This window comes from Nilaparvata lugens, chromosome 3 (genome assembly GCF_014356525.2).
Source record: "Nilaparvata lugens isolate BPH chromosome 3, ASM1435652v1, whole genome shotgun sequence".
In the NCBI taxonomy this organism is placed as follows: domain Eukaryota; kingdom Metazoa; phylum Arthropoda; class Insecta; order Hemiptera; family Delphacidae; genus Nilaparvata; species Nilaparvata lugens.
In genome coordinates this window covers 96,786,506-96,804,239 of record NC_052506.1, presented here as the reverse complement: position 1 = coordinate 96,804,239, position 17,734 = coordinate 96,786,506, and the positions used below count along the sequence as shown (strand labels likewise).

At 33.1% G+C, this 17,734-nt stretch overlaps 2 protein-coding genes across 2 annotated transcripts; both read right to left on the bottom strand.

Annotated features, from left to right (window-relative positions):
• Window positions 1-2,779: 2,779 nt before the first annotated feature.
• Window positions 2,780-6,904, bottom strand: LOC120350319 (facilitated trehalose transporter Tret1-like). Its single transcript, XM_039422981.1, has 2 exons — window positions 6,871-6,904; window positions 2,780-5,690 (listed from the first exon to the last, which is right to left on the bottom strand). Exons 1-2 carry the CDS (start codon window positions 6,902-6,904, stop codon window positions 4,648-4,650), a joined length of 1,077 nt encoding a protein of 358 aa, XP_039278915.1. The 3' UTR covers window positions 2,780-4,647.
• A 1,240-nt stretch (window positions 6,905-8,144) lies between these two features.
• LOC111046366 (facilitated trehalose transporter Tret1) lies at window positions 8,145-16,588 on the bottom strand. The gene is made up of 3 exons (XM_022331888.2): window positions 16,318-16,588; window positions 15,017-15,385; window positions 8,145-9,581 (listed from the first exon to the last, which is right to left on the bottom strand). Exons 1-3 carry the CDS (start codon window positions 16,406-16,408, stop codon window positions 8,605-8,607), a joined length of 1,437 nt encoding a protein of 478 aa, XP_022187580.2. The 5' UTR covers window positions 16,409-16,588; the 3' UTR covers window positions 8,145-8,604.
• Window positions 16,589-17,734: the final 1,146 nt, after the last annotated feature.

Genomic DNA, 17,734 nt, shown 5'->3' with positions numbered 1-17,734 from the left:
TCAGATGTACTGAAAGCCCGGGCCACGGTTATTATGCAGTGTTCCGGGGTGGCCTGGCAACAACTTGATAGGCCAATGTATAGTCATTCAAGTAGATTAGAGTATAATAAGTTATTGATGTCCATCACGAACTGCGATTTGAAATTATTATGAACTAGCCGTCAGGCTCGCTTCGCTCGCCATATCCGTCTAGCCAGGGGGCTCCGCCCCCTGGACCCCCGACTGGATCGTCCAAGAATGAGATCAGCAGGCTCGCTTCGCTCGCCTGCATTTTTTCATTTTTATCATATTATATTAGGACAATCCAGTCGGGGGTCCAGACTAAACGTCTGGCTAAACGGATATGGCGAGCGAAGCGAGCCTGACGGCTAGTAATATAATATTCCCAGGATTGAAGTAGCAGTGCCCAATCAATTTTTCCGCGATAAATGCAATTAAATCTTCAACTTGGTGCCAACCTAACAAAATCAACTCAACTTAATGCCAACCTGACAAAATTATTAATTTAGTTGCCAGTTAACAACTGTTTCGAAGAGGTACTCTATCTAGATTATAGTTCTATAGTAACATATGATATGGAAATTTCAATTACATACCCGTATTCTGATGCCCACTTAACAAAAATCACTCTACTGAGACCCGGTGGATTAACATAGTTGTATGAATGAGCACCAACTTTAATCACCAACTGACACTGAGGTGGTAGTTCAAAGGTAGGAGTGGGTGGGGTTTCATGGAAGTTATTTTACAGTTCCACCACATGACAAATTAAAGAAAATGAGGATATTATTTTTCAAGAAATTGTATTCTTTTTCTGGGTCATTGTAAACTGATGGTACGAAATAGCATTGTTCCTGACTTGCTACTTTTACCTGAAGAAGTGTCACCGAAACCCTTCTATTGTCTATCTTTACTGCTCCTAAACATCTCGTTTATTGCTCATGTCTCGGGAATTCCCCAGTTTAGGGAGGCACATTTTTAAGTGTAAACACTTTTTGATATGTCTTTTCATTTTTTATTAATAATAATGATAATTTAAAAAATTATGTTTACATTTCAACATGTAGAACTGAAGAACAAGGAGAGTTTTTTCTAATCTTATTATGTTGTCTTCCATAGATCTCACTGAAATGTGAATTTTCTCCATTTCTTAAACATGTATTTGTAATCTATAATGTACTGCGAATTTGACATCCAAGTATCGAAAAGGTATTTACGAGTTGAATTTTTTATAAAGAAGCAACTAAGGTATATTTACAGTTGTAAAGTTGCAATACTTATTCATAAGATGGAAGGATTAATGGGACATAAGATATTACTCAAGTGCTGGTGAATCCATAGTAATTAAATGATAATTCTTTTGGTGCTGTCTGACATTCTGAATATTTGCTAATTCGGTTATTGACATCGATGAACCTGTGTTCAAATACCGAACGGCCGAACTGTACAGTCTGGTATAAAAGTAGGATGTGTCCTCAACTGTTGCCGAGCGCAAATGTCGCAGTCCTCAACTGTTGTGGCTGTGCAAAAATTAATGAATCCTCTACGGTCGCAGTCCTCAACTGTCGGGGCTGTGCAAAAATTAAAGAGTCCTCGAGGGTCGCAGTCCTCAACTGTCGGAGTCCTCGACGGTCGCAGTCCTCAACTGTCGGAGTCCTCCTCTGTCACTTCTGTGCTTTTAGAAGAGTCCTCTTCTGTTGGTAGTCTCGTTTGACATCGACCCATGCATGACTTTCACAACAATTCTAGTCCAAAAAATAACGCGAAAAGCGCCACTAGCCTCCTAATCTCATTCTGCACTGTAAAACATGGCGTTTGCAACTCATTTCTGTAATAAAACACATTTGCTATTCACAACGCTATGGCATGGCATGCTTCATTTTTATTGATACACTGTTGGCCAGTGCTGCTGGCCAGTTGTAGGCCTATCACTGGCCATCCGATCAACTGGGACAACTGCAGCTGAAATAATCTGAGCTGTCATGCAAATGGCCGTGGTCTGGTCAGTACAGTCGGCTACTTCACCAACAAACACAATCTTCAACAACATATTTCAGATCGCAAAGTGTTAATAATTCAAAGTTCATCTTGGTTTAATAATTCATTATTTGGATTCCTTGGGGCAAATAGCATTACTTGCAGCTGAAATTGCTGTTGCTTTACTTGCAACAATGCTTTTACACATTTTTATAGTCTTGTATAAAAAATAATCTCTTGAAAACCGTATTCATCTTTCTGATCAACTCAAGACTGTAAAAATATCAATCCTCTCTTGATATTTCTACAACAGGTAGCTCAGACGCAGAAATAGCTACTACCATCAGCGTTTTATGTATTGCATGAATGAAATTGACATCTCACAGTTGACGTTTTTTAAAACATTGTCGATAGCAACTCTAAGTATTAAATTTCATCTTCAAAGTATTAATCTTCAGATAATTTTTGCTATTATACCAAAAAACATCTGACATTCAGATGTACTGAAAGCCCGGGCCACGGTTATTATGCAGTGTTCCGGGGTGGCCTGGCAACAACTTGATAGGCCAATGTATAGTCATTCAAGTAGATTAGAGTATAATAAGTTATTGATGTCCATCACGAACTGCGATTTGAAATTATTATGAATGAATTATGCCATATCAAGTGAAATGATGATGCATAGTTATCGCTAGAAGTAAGATGATAACTCATTTATGTTTTATATTTACTAATACTACATCCTTGTTATTGCCAATAATAATTTTAATGTAATAAATATCCAAATAAGAACGCAAATTCGTTACCTTACGAGCACTGTATTCCATAACGGTCATACATTTTAAAATGGAACAAGTTGTTACAATATTTTGAGATTGACTGAAGTTAAGTGTTATGGTATTGTACATCCTATTAATTAGTATATTTCACTAATAGTTTTTCTTTTAATTTTGTGAACCTTTTATTGTCTTATGATTGTCTGACATAGTCCATGTATTCTTGAAATATTTATGATCAATAAAGTATTTGTTATTATCAAACATGATCTAACTACGCGAGTTTATGCCAACATAATATTATTCATATAAGGAAAAACTGGTTAATAGCTATAATATTCTAAATAATTGTTAATGAATAATAATAATTATTTTTAATGAATAAAATGTACTCTTCTACTTATTTATCTACTAAAAATATCATTTTTATATAAAAATAATAATAAAATTCTATAATATTATTGTAATTTAATTTATTAACCGAAGAAGATAAAATACCATATATCAATATAATAAAGTTTCTTTCATGTTGAAAGTAGGCCCATAGACCTGAAATATTATTGTACAATAAGTACCAGTAGCCTACTTGTGATATCAGGCCAAACAAGCTAAATGGAACTAGTGACATGCTTTTTAAAAAGCTTTATTCGGAAAACAAACCGGCATGGAGACTACCCAAAATACAGTAATGAGACAATGAATCTTATTTGCCAGACTTTTATACTATTATATTAGCTACTAGACTATAAAAATTGATAATATAACTATAGACACTGTGGTGGCCGCAGCTGTTTACTACAGTTGTGTGGCTGTGGCCTGACAATGTTATAAAGTAGATAGTATATTGTACAATAACATTATAGGTCTATGGGCTGCTCAATATTATTCTATGTTATATTTGTAATTATTTTTCCGATACAAATTTTTTTCATGTTTCAATAGTATGTATGAAGCCTTCATGTTTCTATAAAAAATTAATTTATACAAAGTTTAATTCCAAGAAATTGGGAATTAGGAGACGTCCGAGAAGAGGTGCTATGAAATGTTAGCAGCATGCTAGTGCTGGCCACCATTTTGATCTTTATGGACATTCCATGTTCATATGTAGATTGAATTGGACTTTTGTAGAATTTATCCATGTTTACATAGCTTAAAAATCAGATTTTCTATTTAATTCTTACATGTATACAGTATTATTTGTACTTGTAACTAATTTTTATTATAGTTATATATTTGTATTACCGTACAGTAATAAATCAGTTATTAGTTTATTGAACTAATTACTATTCTACTTTTGAACTGTTTGAAATTTCTGGATTCAATATTATCTTAATATTATGATCTATTTTTCAGTTTTATTTTAAATATTGAAAACATAAAGGTTTCGTTCAGGTTTCAGGATAATAGATTTATGAAAAAGTGTTGATACTGTAAGTAAGGATTGAGACTATCACGTATTATTTATTTTATTATAGAAAACAACAGATGGTGATTGATAAGAATAGTCTTTACTGTTGCCTTGATATATTTTACATTCTATCAATGACATGAATACTTTTTGAATTTCTTGGTTGTAGGTATTACATTCGAAACCATAACAGGCAAAGACTATTCATGAATTATTATACAAATATTAAGTTGCTTTGTAAATGATTATTACAAACGGTTTTAACAGTTTATTAGATAAAAATTACAAATTATTAAATTTCGTTCACCTCACATGAAAAGCGTGTTCTTTCAATTATTCAAAGACCATCAAGTAGACTAAAAAGATTATTTACTCTGTTTTTCATGTTCTATTATTGTAATCACTCGTATTAACAGTTGTAAAAAATCAATACATAAATAAATAATACAAAAAATGCGTTGTTGCATCATTATAAACTTTTAGTTTTCATAGTTTATCATTATCATTGGGTAAGTAAGGTTTCCCTGCCAGTTCACATTGAATTTCTTCTAGACTTTTGCCTTTTGTTTCAATAACAAATAAAAACACAAATACAGTTCCTACACTGCATATTGAAGCTAGAGCCCAAAATGTCCAATCAGCTCCAATTGTAGTGAGGAATGATTGGAAGGTTTTTGTCAGTATAAATGTGGATGTCCAATTAAGGGTAACTGCCAAACTTGAGGCAAAGCCTTTGATATCACCAGAAAATAACTCACCTGTCATGAGCCAAGGGATTGGACCGAACCCTAAAGAGAAGACAACTATGAAAACGCAAACACTTACTAGAGGTATCATACCAATATTGCTAACGTCTTCACCTTTTTGTTGAAGATGGAAATAATATCCCAAACAACCTAGGCAGAGAGCCATAACCGACGAGGAGATTAGAAGGAGTATTCTTCTACCAGCCTTGTCCACCAAAACTGCTGAGAAATAAGTAACAATGACCTGAATGATGCCAACAATCACTGTACAAATAGATGGGTCTAGAGTGCTTCCAGCTGCTTGAAATATAGATACTGAATAGAATATGACAGCATTCACTCCAGAAAATTGCTGAAATAACATCAAACCTAGAGCTATGAATAAGCTCTTTAAAGAGGCTTTTTTCATTATAGCCTTTGCAAAAGAAACTTTTTGTCTTGAAGCTTTGTCCAATTCATACTGAATGTTGTTGAGCTCAGCATGTATGTCATAAGATGGACCTCTGAGCAGACGCAGCGCCTTCTCGGCATCATGGCGACGGCCCTTCTTCAACAGGTAGGTCGGGCTGTCAGGCGCCTTCACAAATAGCAGCATGAACACAACCGGCACTATGCCACACAGTACTTGCAGTGAACTGTAACTGAACAGTGTTCCAACCACGTACACATACAGAATACCAACGGTGAGCATCAACTGGAAAAATGTGCCAAGCGTTCCTGAAACAGAAATAATATTTTCTATTGAAGTTGCATAAAATACTGTGTATTGGTTCTTATTGCGCTCTTAAGGGCCAGACCAAATTAAATGTTTTCAGAGTCGGAAGGGCAGGAAGCTCTCCGATTGGCTGATTATAGTCTGTACAAATTTACTTCGGACTTGTAGGAATATGCAGCGCAGAGAAATGGAGGAAGATCAGCCAATTACAGTGATTAATAGAGTCATAGGTGGAAGCACAGTGGCCAATCTGTCAGTCGTCTGACTGCTTTCAGACAGGAAACTTTGCATGTGTAGCATGAGCATATGAACATTCACTAGAAGTTGGAGAACCCTGGCCGCTTCAAAACGGCAACATCGCACCTCTGCATCCCTCCCGCTGTAATCTTTCTCTACTGCGCATGTCCATCCCAAGTAAAAACTAATTCTGTACAGAGTATAGGATGGCCCTTACACTTAGGGTCGCCAGATTCTGACGACCGGCCTCCAGATTTTGGTGATCCGGCTGGCCGCTAGCCCAACAGGCAACGGCCAATCCTATTATCTCAGCTATCTGCCTATCTCTGATACCATCTGCCTTCTTTGCTCCACTATGTTTTGACCCTATGACTACGGTATGTAGGCCTATATGAATATAGCTTATTTACACCATCACGGTTCAAACGGAAATTGATCTGCTGGAATGTAACACAAATAATAAATGCGACAATATTCATATATATTGCTTATATCGTAAGCAGCCTGCACACAGACAGTAACAATAATTGAGTTCCAGACAATTCCAATTCTGTGTTCCCGTGCAGCTAGTAGAAGCTACTATTGTCCCTGTGTGGATGCTGCTAGAATATAAGATTAAAAACTGTAATCATAAAGTTTAAAATAGTTAATTATAATACATGGGACAATTCATTGTACTAAATTTAAACTTAGGAACAACTTTTACGCCAAGGCCTGTTTTCCATTCTAATTATGTGATGCTTGTGTTGCAAAAATTCGATAAATGAATAAATAATCAGCTCTAAATTACCGTATTCAACTAGTTTTCTGTAATCCATGACCCAACTATTTGTATATTTTTTCCTGTGTTATATTCTAATTTGGGTTTATTGCAAATGGAATAATGAGCAAGGTGGGTACTGTGTACGATAAGGGTATATTTTTTTCAGTATGCATAATAATGGGATGTATAATGGAAAGAATATACCGCACTGTTAAAATTCCTTGCCTATAGTGATTATTTCTACTTACCAATTTTCAACACTGATCTATTGAAAACTGACATAATTTATTTATCATGAAATACACCATATATGAGAGCTCAAAAATGAAATTTAATTATTGCTCTCTCAATACATGATCGAATAAACAATGTAGAAAACTGTGTAATCTATTACTAATATATAATGAAAAACTGGTTAATAGCTATAATATTCTAAATAATTGTTAATGAATAATAATAATTATTTTTAATGAATAAAATGTACTCTTCTACTTATTTATCTACTAAAAATATCATTTTTATATAAAAATAATAATAAAATTCTATAATATTATTGTAATTTAATTTATTAACCGAAGAAGATAAAATACCATATATCAATATAATAAAGTTTCTTTCATGTTGAAAGTAGGCCCATAGACCTGAAATATTATTGTACAATAAGTACCAGTACTTGTGATATCAGGCCAAACAAGCTAAATGGAACTAGTGACATGCTTTTTAAAAAGCTTTATTCGGAAAACAAACCGGCATGGAGACTACCCAAAATACAGTAATGAGACAATGAATCTTATTTGCCAGACTTTTATACTATTATATTAGCTACTAGACTATAAAAATTGATAATATAACTATAGACACTGTGGTGGCCGCAGCTGTTTACTACAGTTGTGTGGCTGTGGCCTGACAATGTTATAAAGTAGATAGTATATTGTACAATAACATTATAGGTCTATGGGCTGCTCAATATTATTCTATGTTATATTTGTAATTATTTTTCCGATACAAAATTTTTTCATGTTTCAATAGTATGTATAAAGCCTTCATGTTTCTATAAAAAATTAATTTATACAAAGTTTAATTCCAAGAAATTGGGAATTAGGAGACGTCCGAGAAGAGGTGCTATGAAATGTTAGCAGCATGCTAGTGCTGGCCACCATTTTGATCTTTATGGACATTCCATGTTCATATGTAGATTGAATTGGACTTTTGTAGAATTTATCCATGTTTACATAGCTTAAAAATCAGATTTTCTATTTAATTCCTACATGTATACAGTATTATTTGTACTTGTAACTAATTTTTATTATAGTTATATATTTGTATTACCGTACAGTAATAAATCAGTTATTAGTTTATTGAACTAATTACTATTCTACTTTTGAACTGTTTGAAATTTCTGGATTCAATATTATCTTAATATTATGATCTATTTTTCAGTTTTATTTTAAATATTGAAAACATAAAGGTTTCGTTCAGGTTTCAGGATAATAGATTTATGAAAAAGTGTTGATACTGTAAGTAAGGATTGAGACTCTCACGTATTATTTATTTTATTATAGAAAACAACAGATGGTGATTGATAAGAATAGTCTTTACTGTTGCCTTGATATATTTTACATTCTATCAATGACATGAATACTTTTTGAATTTCTTGGTTGTAGGTATTACATTCGAAACCATAACAGGCAAAGACTATTCATGAAATTATTATACAAATATTAAGTTGCTTTGTAAATGATTATTACAAACGGTTTTAACAGTTTATTAGATAAAAATTACAAATTATTAAATTTCGTTCACCTCACATGAAAAGCGTGTTCTTTCAATTATTCAAAGACCATCAAGTAGACTAAAAAGATTATTTACTCTGTTTTTCATGTTCTATTATTGTAATCACTCGTATTAACAGTTGTAAAAAATCAATACATAAATAAATAATACAAAAAATACGTTGTTGCATCATTATAAACTTTTAGTTTTCATAGTTTATCATTATCATTGGGTAAGTAAGGTTTCCCTGCCAGTTCACATTGAATTTCTTCTAGACTTTTACCTTTTGTTTCAATAACAAATAAAAACACAAATACAGTTCCTACACTGCATATTGAAGCTAGAGCCCAAAATGTCCAATCAGCTCCAATTGTAGTGAGGAATGATTGGAAGGTTTTTGTCAGTATAAATGTGGATGTCCAATTAAGGGTAACTGCCAAACTTGAGGCAAAGCCTTTGATATCACCAGAAAATAACTCACCTGTCATGAGCCAAGGGATTGGACCGAACCCTAAAGAGAAGACAACTATGAAAACGCAAACACTTACTAGAGGTATCATACCAATATTGCTAACGTCTTCACCTTTTTGTTGAAGATGGAAATAATATCCCAAACAACCTAGGCAGAGAGCCATAACCGACGAGGAGATTAGAAGGAGTATTCTTCTACCAGCCTTGTCCACCAAAACTGCTGAGAAATAAGTAACAATGACCTGAATGATGCCAACAATCACTGTACAAATAGATGGGTCTAGAGTGCTTCCAGCTGCTTGAAATATAGATACTGAATAGAATATGACAGCATTCACTCCAGAAAATTGCTGAAATAACATCAAACCTAGAGCTATGAATAAGCTCTTTAAAGAGGCTTTTTTCATTATAGCCTTTGCAAAAGAAACTTTTTGTCTTGAAGCTTTGTCCAATTCATACTGAATGTTGTTGAGCTCAGCATGTATGTCATAAGATGGGCCTCTGAGCAGACGCAGCGCCTTCTCGGCATCATGGCGACGGCCCTTCTTCAACAGGTAGGTCGGGCTGTCAGGCGCCTTCACAAATAGCAGCATGAACACAACCGGCACTATGCCACACAGTACTTGCAGTGAACTGTAACTGAACAGTGTTCCAACCACGTACACATACAGAATACCAACGGTGAGCATCAACTGGAAAAATGTGCCAAGCGTTCCTGAAACAGAAATAATATTTTCTATTGAAGTTGCATAAAATACTGTGTATTGGTTCTTATTGCGCTCTTAAGGGCCAGACCATATTAAATGTTTTCAGAGTCGGAAGGGCAGGAAGCTCTCCGATTGGCTGATTATAGTCTGTACAAATTTACTTCGGACTTGTAGGAATATGCAGCGCAGAGAAATGGAGGAAGATCAGCCAATTACAGTGATTAATAGAGTCATAGGTGGAAGCACAGTGGCCAATCTGTCAGTCGTCTGACTGCTTTCAGACAGGAAACTTTGCATGTGTAGCATGAGCATATGAACATTCACTAGAAGTTGGAGAACCCTGGCCGCTTCAAAACGGCAACATCGCACCTCTGCATCCCTCCCGCTGTAATCTTTCTCTACTGCGCATGTCCATCCCAAGTAAAAACTAATTCTGTACAGAGTATAGGATGGCCCTTACACTTAGGGTCGCCAGATTCTGACGACCGGCCTCCAGATTTTGGTGATCCGGCTGGCCGCTAGCCCAACAGGCAACGGCCAATCCTATTATCTCAGCTATCTGCCTATCTCTGATACCATCTACCTTCTTTGCTCCACTATGTTTTGACCCTATGACTACGGTATGTAGGCCTATATGAATATAGCTTATTTACACCATCACGGTTCAAACGGAAATTGATCTGCTGGAATGTAACACAAATAATAAATGCGACAATATTCATATATATTGCTTATATCGTAAGCAGCCTGCACACAGACAGTAACAATAATTGAGTTCCAGACAATTCCAATTCTGTGTTCCCGTGGCAGCTAGTAGAAGCTACTATTGTCCCTGTGTGGATGCTGCTAGAATATAAGATTAAAAACTGTAATCATAAAGTTTAAAATAGTTAATTATAATACATGGGACAATTCATTGTACTAAATTTAAACTTAGGAACAACTTTTACGCCAAGGCCTGTTTTCCATTCTAATTATGTGATGCTTGTGTTGCAAAAATTCGATAAATGAATAAATAATCAGCTCTAAATTACCGTATTCAACTAGTTTTCTGTAATCCATGACCCAACTATTTGTATATTTTTTCCTGTGTTATATTCTAATTTGGGTTTATTGCAAATGGAATAATGAGCAAGGTGGGTACTGTGTACGATAAGGGTATATTTTTTTCAGTATGCATAATAATGGGATGTATAATGGAAAGAATATACCGCACTGTTAAAATTCCTTGCCTATAGTGATTATTTCTACTTACCAATTTTCAACACTGATCTATTGAAAACTGACATAATTTATTTATCATGAAATACACCATATATGAGAGCTCAAAAATGAAATTTAATTATTGCTCTCTCAATACATGATCGAATAAACAATGTAGAAAACTGTGTAATCTATTACTAATATAATGAAAATATTGAAATAAAAATAAACAAAATCTCTACGAAAAGTCTCTCTGAAAAGATAAATTGAAGTAAAAGAACAAAGTGAACACTCAACTTCAAGAAGTGAAAGAAAAACAACAGACCATAATTGCGAAATTCTCAAATCAATTACAAATTAGCCTACAATAGACAAATACTGCACATACATATCTTGGATTATAATTCAAAATGAAATAATTATTTAGGGAGAGTGCTACACGCAGTAGGATGAGTGAATAAAGCTCGCTATATTTATAGTGTTTCACACTCCCTCGTTTGCTGAATTTCTGTTTTCTTATTCCTCACGACCTTTTGTAGGCCTACTTGGCTTTTTTTATTTACTATCAAAATTAAGTATCTCCATGAAAATAGCTTGATAGTAAAGTAATTCTCTCATGATCAAGTCGACAGTCATGAGTCACAAACTGAAAGAAAAATGATTTCTCTGCAAGTCAATCAGTCAGAGGATTACAGAATTACAATTTTTATCTCCATCCTCCTGTGTGAGTTACTACACAATATTGAATTCCACAGAGCTGAAAACTTCAATCTGATAATAATAATTAGTAATACAATAATTTTAAATGAAATTAAAAACCGTAAAAATGTATCATCAATTCAATGGAAATTCAAAGCTAATAAGATGAACAAGCCTTTCCGTTTTGTTCCAAGTTCATAGCGATTTGGATAGTGAGCACTTATCTTCAAGAAGTATTCAATGACAGCTTCTAAATCCTATCATCATAAACCAAGTAGTATTAAACTACTGTATTTATTATGATCCACTCAAGTCTAGATGCATTCCTCATGCTTCGATATAAAACTTCTCATTGATTTCGTTACAAATACATAAAACAATTTCAATGTTTTTTACCGGTACTGTAACACATTTCTTCGATTCTTAATCGTTATATATGAATAATTTGAAGCCAATGATTGGAAGTAGGCGAAACGTAAACCACTTGAAGAATTTTATATCAAATAATTACTAATGGCAGATACATTTTCTAGGATTTTCCAAATAATCCTAATCCTCAATTCTCATGCAAATCCGTGAATAGATTATAATATGAAAAGAGTACTGGTACTTAAACAATTGTAATTTTAATTTTTATCATGTAACAATATTTTTCAACGAAATCAGACCAATATTGGGAGTAGACTTCCATTAGGGACTATTAGGCACTATTAGGACTATTAGGCACTATTTAGGCCTACTACCTATGACTTCAACCAAAGTGTTCGAAAAGGAAAAGTTATCCTTGAGATTATTATAATATTATAAGTGAAAATATTATTGATAACCTATTGGCTAATCTGTCGCTAAAAATAACAGATCAACTTTAAGAACTGACTCATATAGCTAATACAGTATTGAGTAATATTATTCTAATAATTCTAATGATTTATTATATCATTGGATCTTTTTGACTTGGAGTGTTCAGTGACTTTTGTAGAAGGGTTCTCAATTATTAACAGATCATCTCAATTGAATAATAGGACTATAATCTTTCAAGTACCGTAAAAGTTTCTCAATGAGAATATAGCTCACGTTAATAAGTGTCCGTTGGACTTGTTAATCCTCATAACTTCATACCAGTATATTCAATAAATTATTATCAAAGATCTGATACTGATGTAGCTATTTGGATTAAATTTTTCATCTTATTACCTACTGACTGTAGAAACACTTTGTAATAAATTATAAATACATGTTCTATTCTTATCATAACATTTGTATGTAAGAAACGATTAATTTTATTTAAATTGTTGATTTATCATTGACATCCTCAAAAAGCGTTTTATAATAAAATGTCAGTAAAAGCACTTGCTTAACTATTTTCGATTGAAGAAAGTGTACTGTTTGATGTAATTTATTTATTTACAACAACTTGTGCAACCCGGCCACGGCCTTTGAATAGTGACTCTTCGAGTACCTATTGGAAATGTTAATATTTAAAGCTTAGATAATCAAATATATTTTTTATAAAGTGAATTATTAGGTACATTCAATATAGTCTCGTTTTGATTGGTAGGCCTACAGTACAGTTACTATGTCTCCTATAACTGTAGCCTACAGTAGCATACTTCACTTTTTCAATTTTGTCTGAAAATCTATCTACATTATTGTTATTATTATTAGTCTTCATCTTCACTTTGACACACTTTTTATTGATTGTGATATTGGAGTGAAAAATATTCCAATAGATGGCTTGCAACTAGTAAAAAAGTACTCTTCAATGTTTGATTCCATTACGAACTGCTTGTTAAATAATCACTTTGAACAATTAATTACGACATAGCAGTCAGGTATTTTTATAAATAAAAGCTATTAGCTTCTACTTACATTAGTGTAGCGCTTTCGGACACTAGTTCCTTCATCAACCTTGAATCGCTTCCTCATCAACCTAAATAAAAGCTATTAGCTTCTACTTCTACATCAAGGTTGATGAAGGAACTAGTGTCCGAAAGCGCTACACTAATGTAAGTAGAAGCTAATAGCTTTTATTTATAAAAATACCTGACTGCTATGTCGTAATTAATTGTTCAAAGTGATTAGTAAAAAAGGTTGATTTCCCTATATTAACTCATGCATTTTTGATAGGCCTATGCTTCTTTACTGTCATTTATAGTTTGTATTCGATCCCAGCTATGACCAAAAGTTTTTAGCCAGGTCACTCCCGTGTGATCAGATAGGCACGTTATTTGGTGGTCCCGGCTGAAGTATAAAAATCGTGATTTGTAGTATTTAAATAAATCAAATAAATAAATGTATTCAGAGTTTGTGGGAAATATGGAGACAGCTTAATATTCCTTTCACAAGGATAATTCGACAGTTGGCTTCATCTGGGATTCTATTCAAATTAAAAAACTACTTTTCTGTCGCTTCAAAATAATTTTTATCCGCCATTCTGAAACCAACTACATTTTTCAACAGGAATTCATGGTTTGATACGGAATTCCAAGAGGAAATGAATGGCAAAAACCGCACATCGATTGATCGATAACTGAAACGGTTTCAAAGATATTCACATTTAAGGGTACTAATAAATCATACAAAAATGAAATAAATGATCGACTTACATGAAAATATTTGAATAATCTAATGTATCAAATTTTACTTATCAAGTGTTGGTAAACACTTAAGCTGCGTTTACACCAAAGTTATTAACAAAATGTTAATAACTCAATCCTTATAGATTCTATTAGATTGAACATATCTTATCATACACATGATGAACATTTTATGTGTTTGTCAAGTTTCGTTCAATCTAATAGAATCTATAAGGATTTAGTTATTAGCATAGCCTAATTTGTATAGATTCTATTAGATTAATAATAATAATCTAATAATAATAATAATTATAGATAATAATAATAATTATATTAAAATAATAATAATAAAAATAAATAAATAGATTTATTTCTTTTAAAAAATACAAACAAGCAATTAAAAACATAAAAAGTACAAAGTATCTAAAATACAATACAATAGGTCTATAAAAAATATGGAATTCAATTCTATTGGGAATTAACCTACTCAGCTATGGGAAACCCATGTACTAGAGTAGGTGTTAACTCTAGATTAAGATTGATCTAGATTAAGATGAAAGATTGAACGGAACTTGACAAACACATATGTTCATCAAGTGTATGATAAGCTATGTTCAATCTAATAGAATCTGTAAGGATTGAGTTATTAACATTTTGTTAATAGATTTGGTGTAACGCAGCTTTAACATTTACTAACATATTTGAACAGAAGAATTTGATCTGTCAATTTTTGAATGTAAGCCTACTCATCTATTTAATTTGTATAAATCAGGTGAGGTGGAACTGCTTGCTGTTAGGGCCACCAATAAAATTTATACGAATATTATTAGGTTGGATATTATATAGGTCTCAGTAAATTTGTATGGAATGGGATTGTAGGGAACGAATAGTTTATTTATTATTTTGTATAGTTTACTCACAAACACAAGTAATCAAACTCGCAATGGGTTGAAAGTCTTTCTCACCTCTAACTGAACTCTCAGCGATTTCTCCAATGTACATTGGCGTTATGCCGGATGCAGCTCCAGCGGTGAAGCCCCCAATCAGACGAGCTGCATACAGCATTTCCAATGACGTGCCTTGCAGCTTGATGGCCCAAGAGATGACAGACGGAATGCCGAGCGCCAGAAGCGGCAGCTTCCTGCCGAAAGTCTCAGACACGTATCCGCTGGGCAGTGCTCCGCAGAGGGCACCGACAGCCGCCAGGGAGCCAATCCACGACGCCTCCGAGTCACTAATGGTGCGGTTCAGCGGCGAGTTGGGTGACTCTAGCACTGGGAGGGCCGGCGCCGTCCAAGCCAGGATTGTTCCCGCATTGAACGCCATCAGAGTAGCTGCAACATTTGCCAAGGCCCAAGTCACAAAACACAAATTTTGCAAGATGAATGAAATCGTAGATATTAACATTTTACCCTAAGAAAGTAATAAAAATATGTACCGTTTTTTCTTTTCTAGAAAACAAATATTGGAAAATCAATGATAACTAAGGTAAGTTACCCATCAACATTTTGTACTACGGAATTAATTAAAATATGTTCTGTACTTTCTCTTCTCTATGTTAAGTTATATTTATCAATTTTCTGTGGCATAGTTTCTAGACAATATTTTATCCTGTTTACATAGAAATTGTTTTTAAATTTCTCAATATATGAAGCCTTTTGAAGGAAAGATATTTTCAAAGCTATTTTCATTATAATTATAAATGTGAAAAACTTTTTTGATTCATTTATATTGTAATTTTTCTTATTTTGTGATGATATTCAGGCAAATAAATTATTATTATTAATAATATTATTCAAATGTAAATAACTGTTCCTTCTTTATTATTTCAAAACCTGAATTATACTTTGCCTATTTCATTAAAAATGTGAAAAACAATAATAATGAATGAAATATTAAAATAATGGAATATGTCTTCCAATTCTGCTTGATAATATAGTTTCTATCTTAAATGCATATTATTTCTATCATTATTGTTATCCCGGATGAATCTTCATTTCTTTCTTAAGTCAATTAATAGTGGAACTTGATGGAATCAAGTGAAAATAGTTGTTTTTACTAATGCATTATTATTATTTCCAATATATCATTGCAGCATAATATATCCTCAACTAATAGAATGTGTAATGTGCATCCATAATTTCATATAAAATTACTAAAAATTATAGGTTTCATCCAGAGTTGAAATTTTTGTAATTTACTGATGGTGATAGACATTAATGGGAGCATAATAAATTGCTACTTAATTCACACAAATCCTACTCACCAACAATAGAAACAAAATACTGTGTAATTTTTCTGCCCTCTTGATTTGTTGTTGGTTGTTTAATAATCATAGCACTATTGGGCTTATCCATTTTTGTCGTCGTTTAGGTTAAGATATCACTATTGAAATTGAAAAATAATAAGACTTGAGCTTTGTCGGACAGACTTCGAACTTCACCTATCAGCAATGATTACTTGACTCATACTGGAAACTATGAATTCTTAAAAATGTTTATTTGCCAAGATGCTCTCATGACTTCACAGGATGTTTCACAATTTTTAGGCCTTGCCTTTATTTTATCAGACCTCTTATCTTCAAGCCACTCAATAATTATCCATAAGTTTTAATTGATTGATGATTTGAAAGGCTAGTTCTACTTGTTTAATAACACTTGAAATTTCAAGTGATAACTGTCAACTCAATATGTGTTGAGTAGGATATCGATAATGCTACCTTATATCGTTCGGTATGTTTTCGTTCTAACACTATACATGACAAGATTTTGAACACCAAGATTAATTTTTATGCATTTCCTCATCAATGAAAATTCTGGAAAAATGAATTAGTGAAAACTGACTCCTATGAAGTCATCAAAAACTGTTTGCACTAGTAGAGGATCCAATCCAAGATTTTTAACAAAGCCCTTTCTTTTCAAAATAATGCTGATGATGAATAATATTTATTTATTCATGGAGACAACAGGTAAACCCCCATTTTGCCACCTTCACACAATACAATAATTTTCAACATAATACAATTTTGAAAAAAGAAGAAATAACAAGTCGTATATAGAATAATAAAAATACAGTAACTGAATAAAATTCAATATGAAAAATGCACATTAATACAAAATAATGCACATCAATGATGTTAAAAATAATATGGTTCAAAAAAATGATCAAAAGATGCTTTTTGAATCTTTGATGATTCTGGTTCTGATTCTGATACTTTGATTGATTTGATGAACTGGGGTTTCAAAAAGTATTGTATTTCTAATAAATTGAGTTTTTAATACCAACGAGCTATTATTTTTAAGTTGTAAGCCTACATTAAAAGTGTTTTGCAATTTTCAAAGCTGATGACTGCGTTATTAGAAACATTATAATTATACTGGGCCAAATCCCATGCAGTTTGAACAAAGTCTAGTGGTCTAGAATAATATCGTGTGACCTGGCTGGTTAAGGTCTGATGACAATATTATTGAAATGTCTTTCCTAATAAATTGCATTCTTGTTATGATTTCTTCACACTTGAATTATTTACAATTTTCAAAACCCCCGCTAAATGATGGAAGCGCAATACTAACGCAACATTGTAGTAAAATGTGAAACTATTCTAGGCTTGACTGTGGAGAGAATGCTCCAAAGGCAATGAATGCTCAAAAACGCTCATGATCAAAATGGATTTTTTATCAATA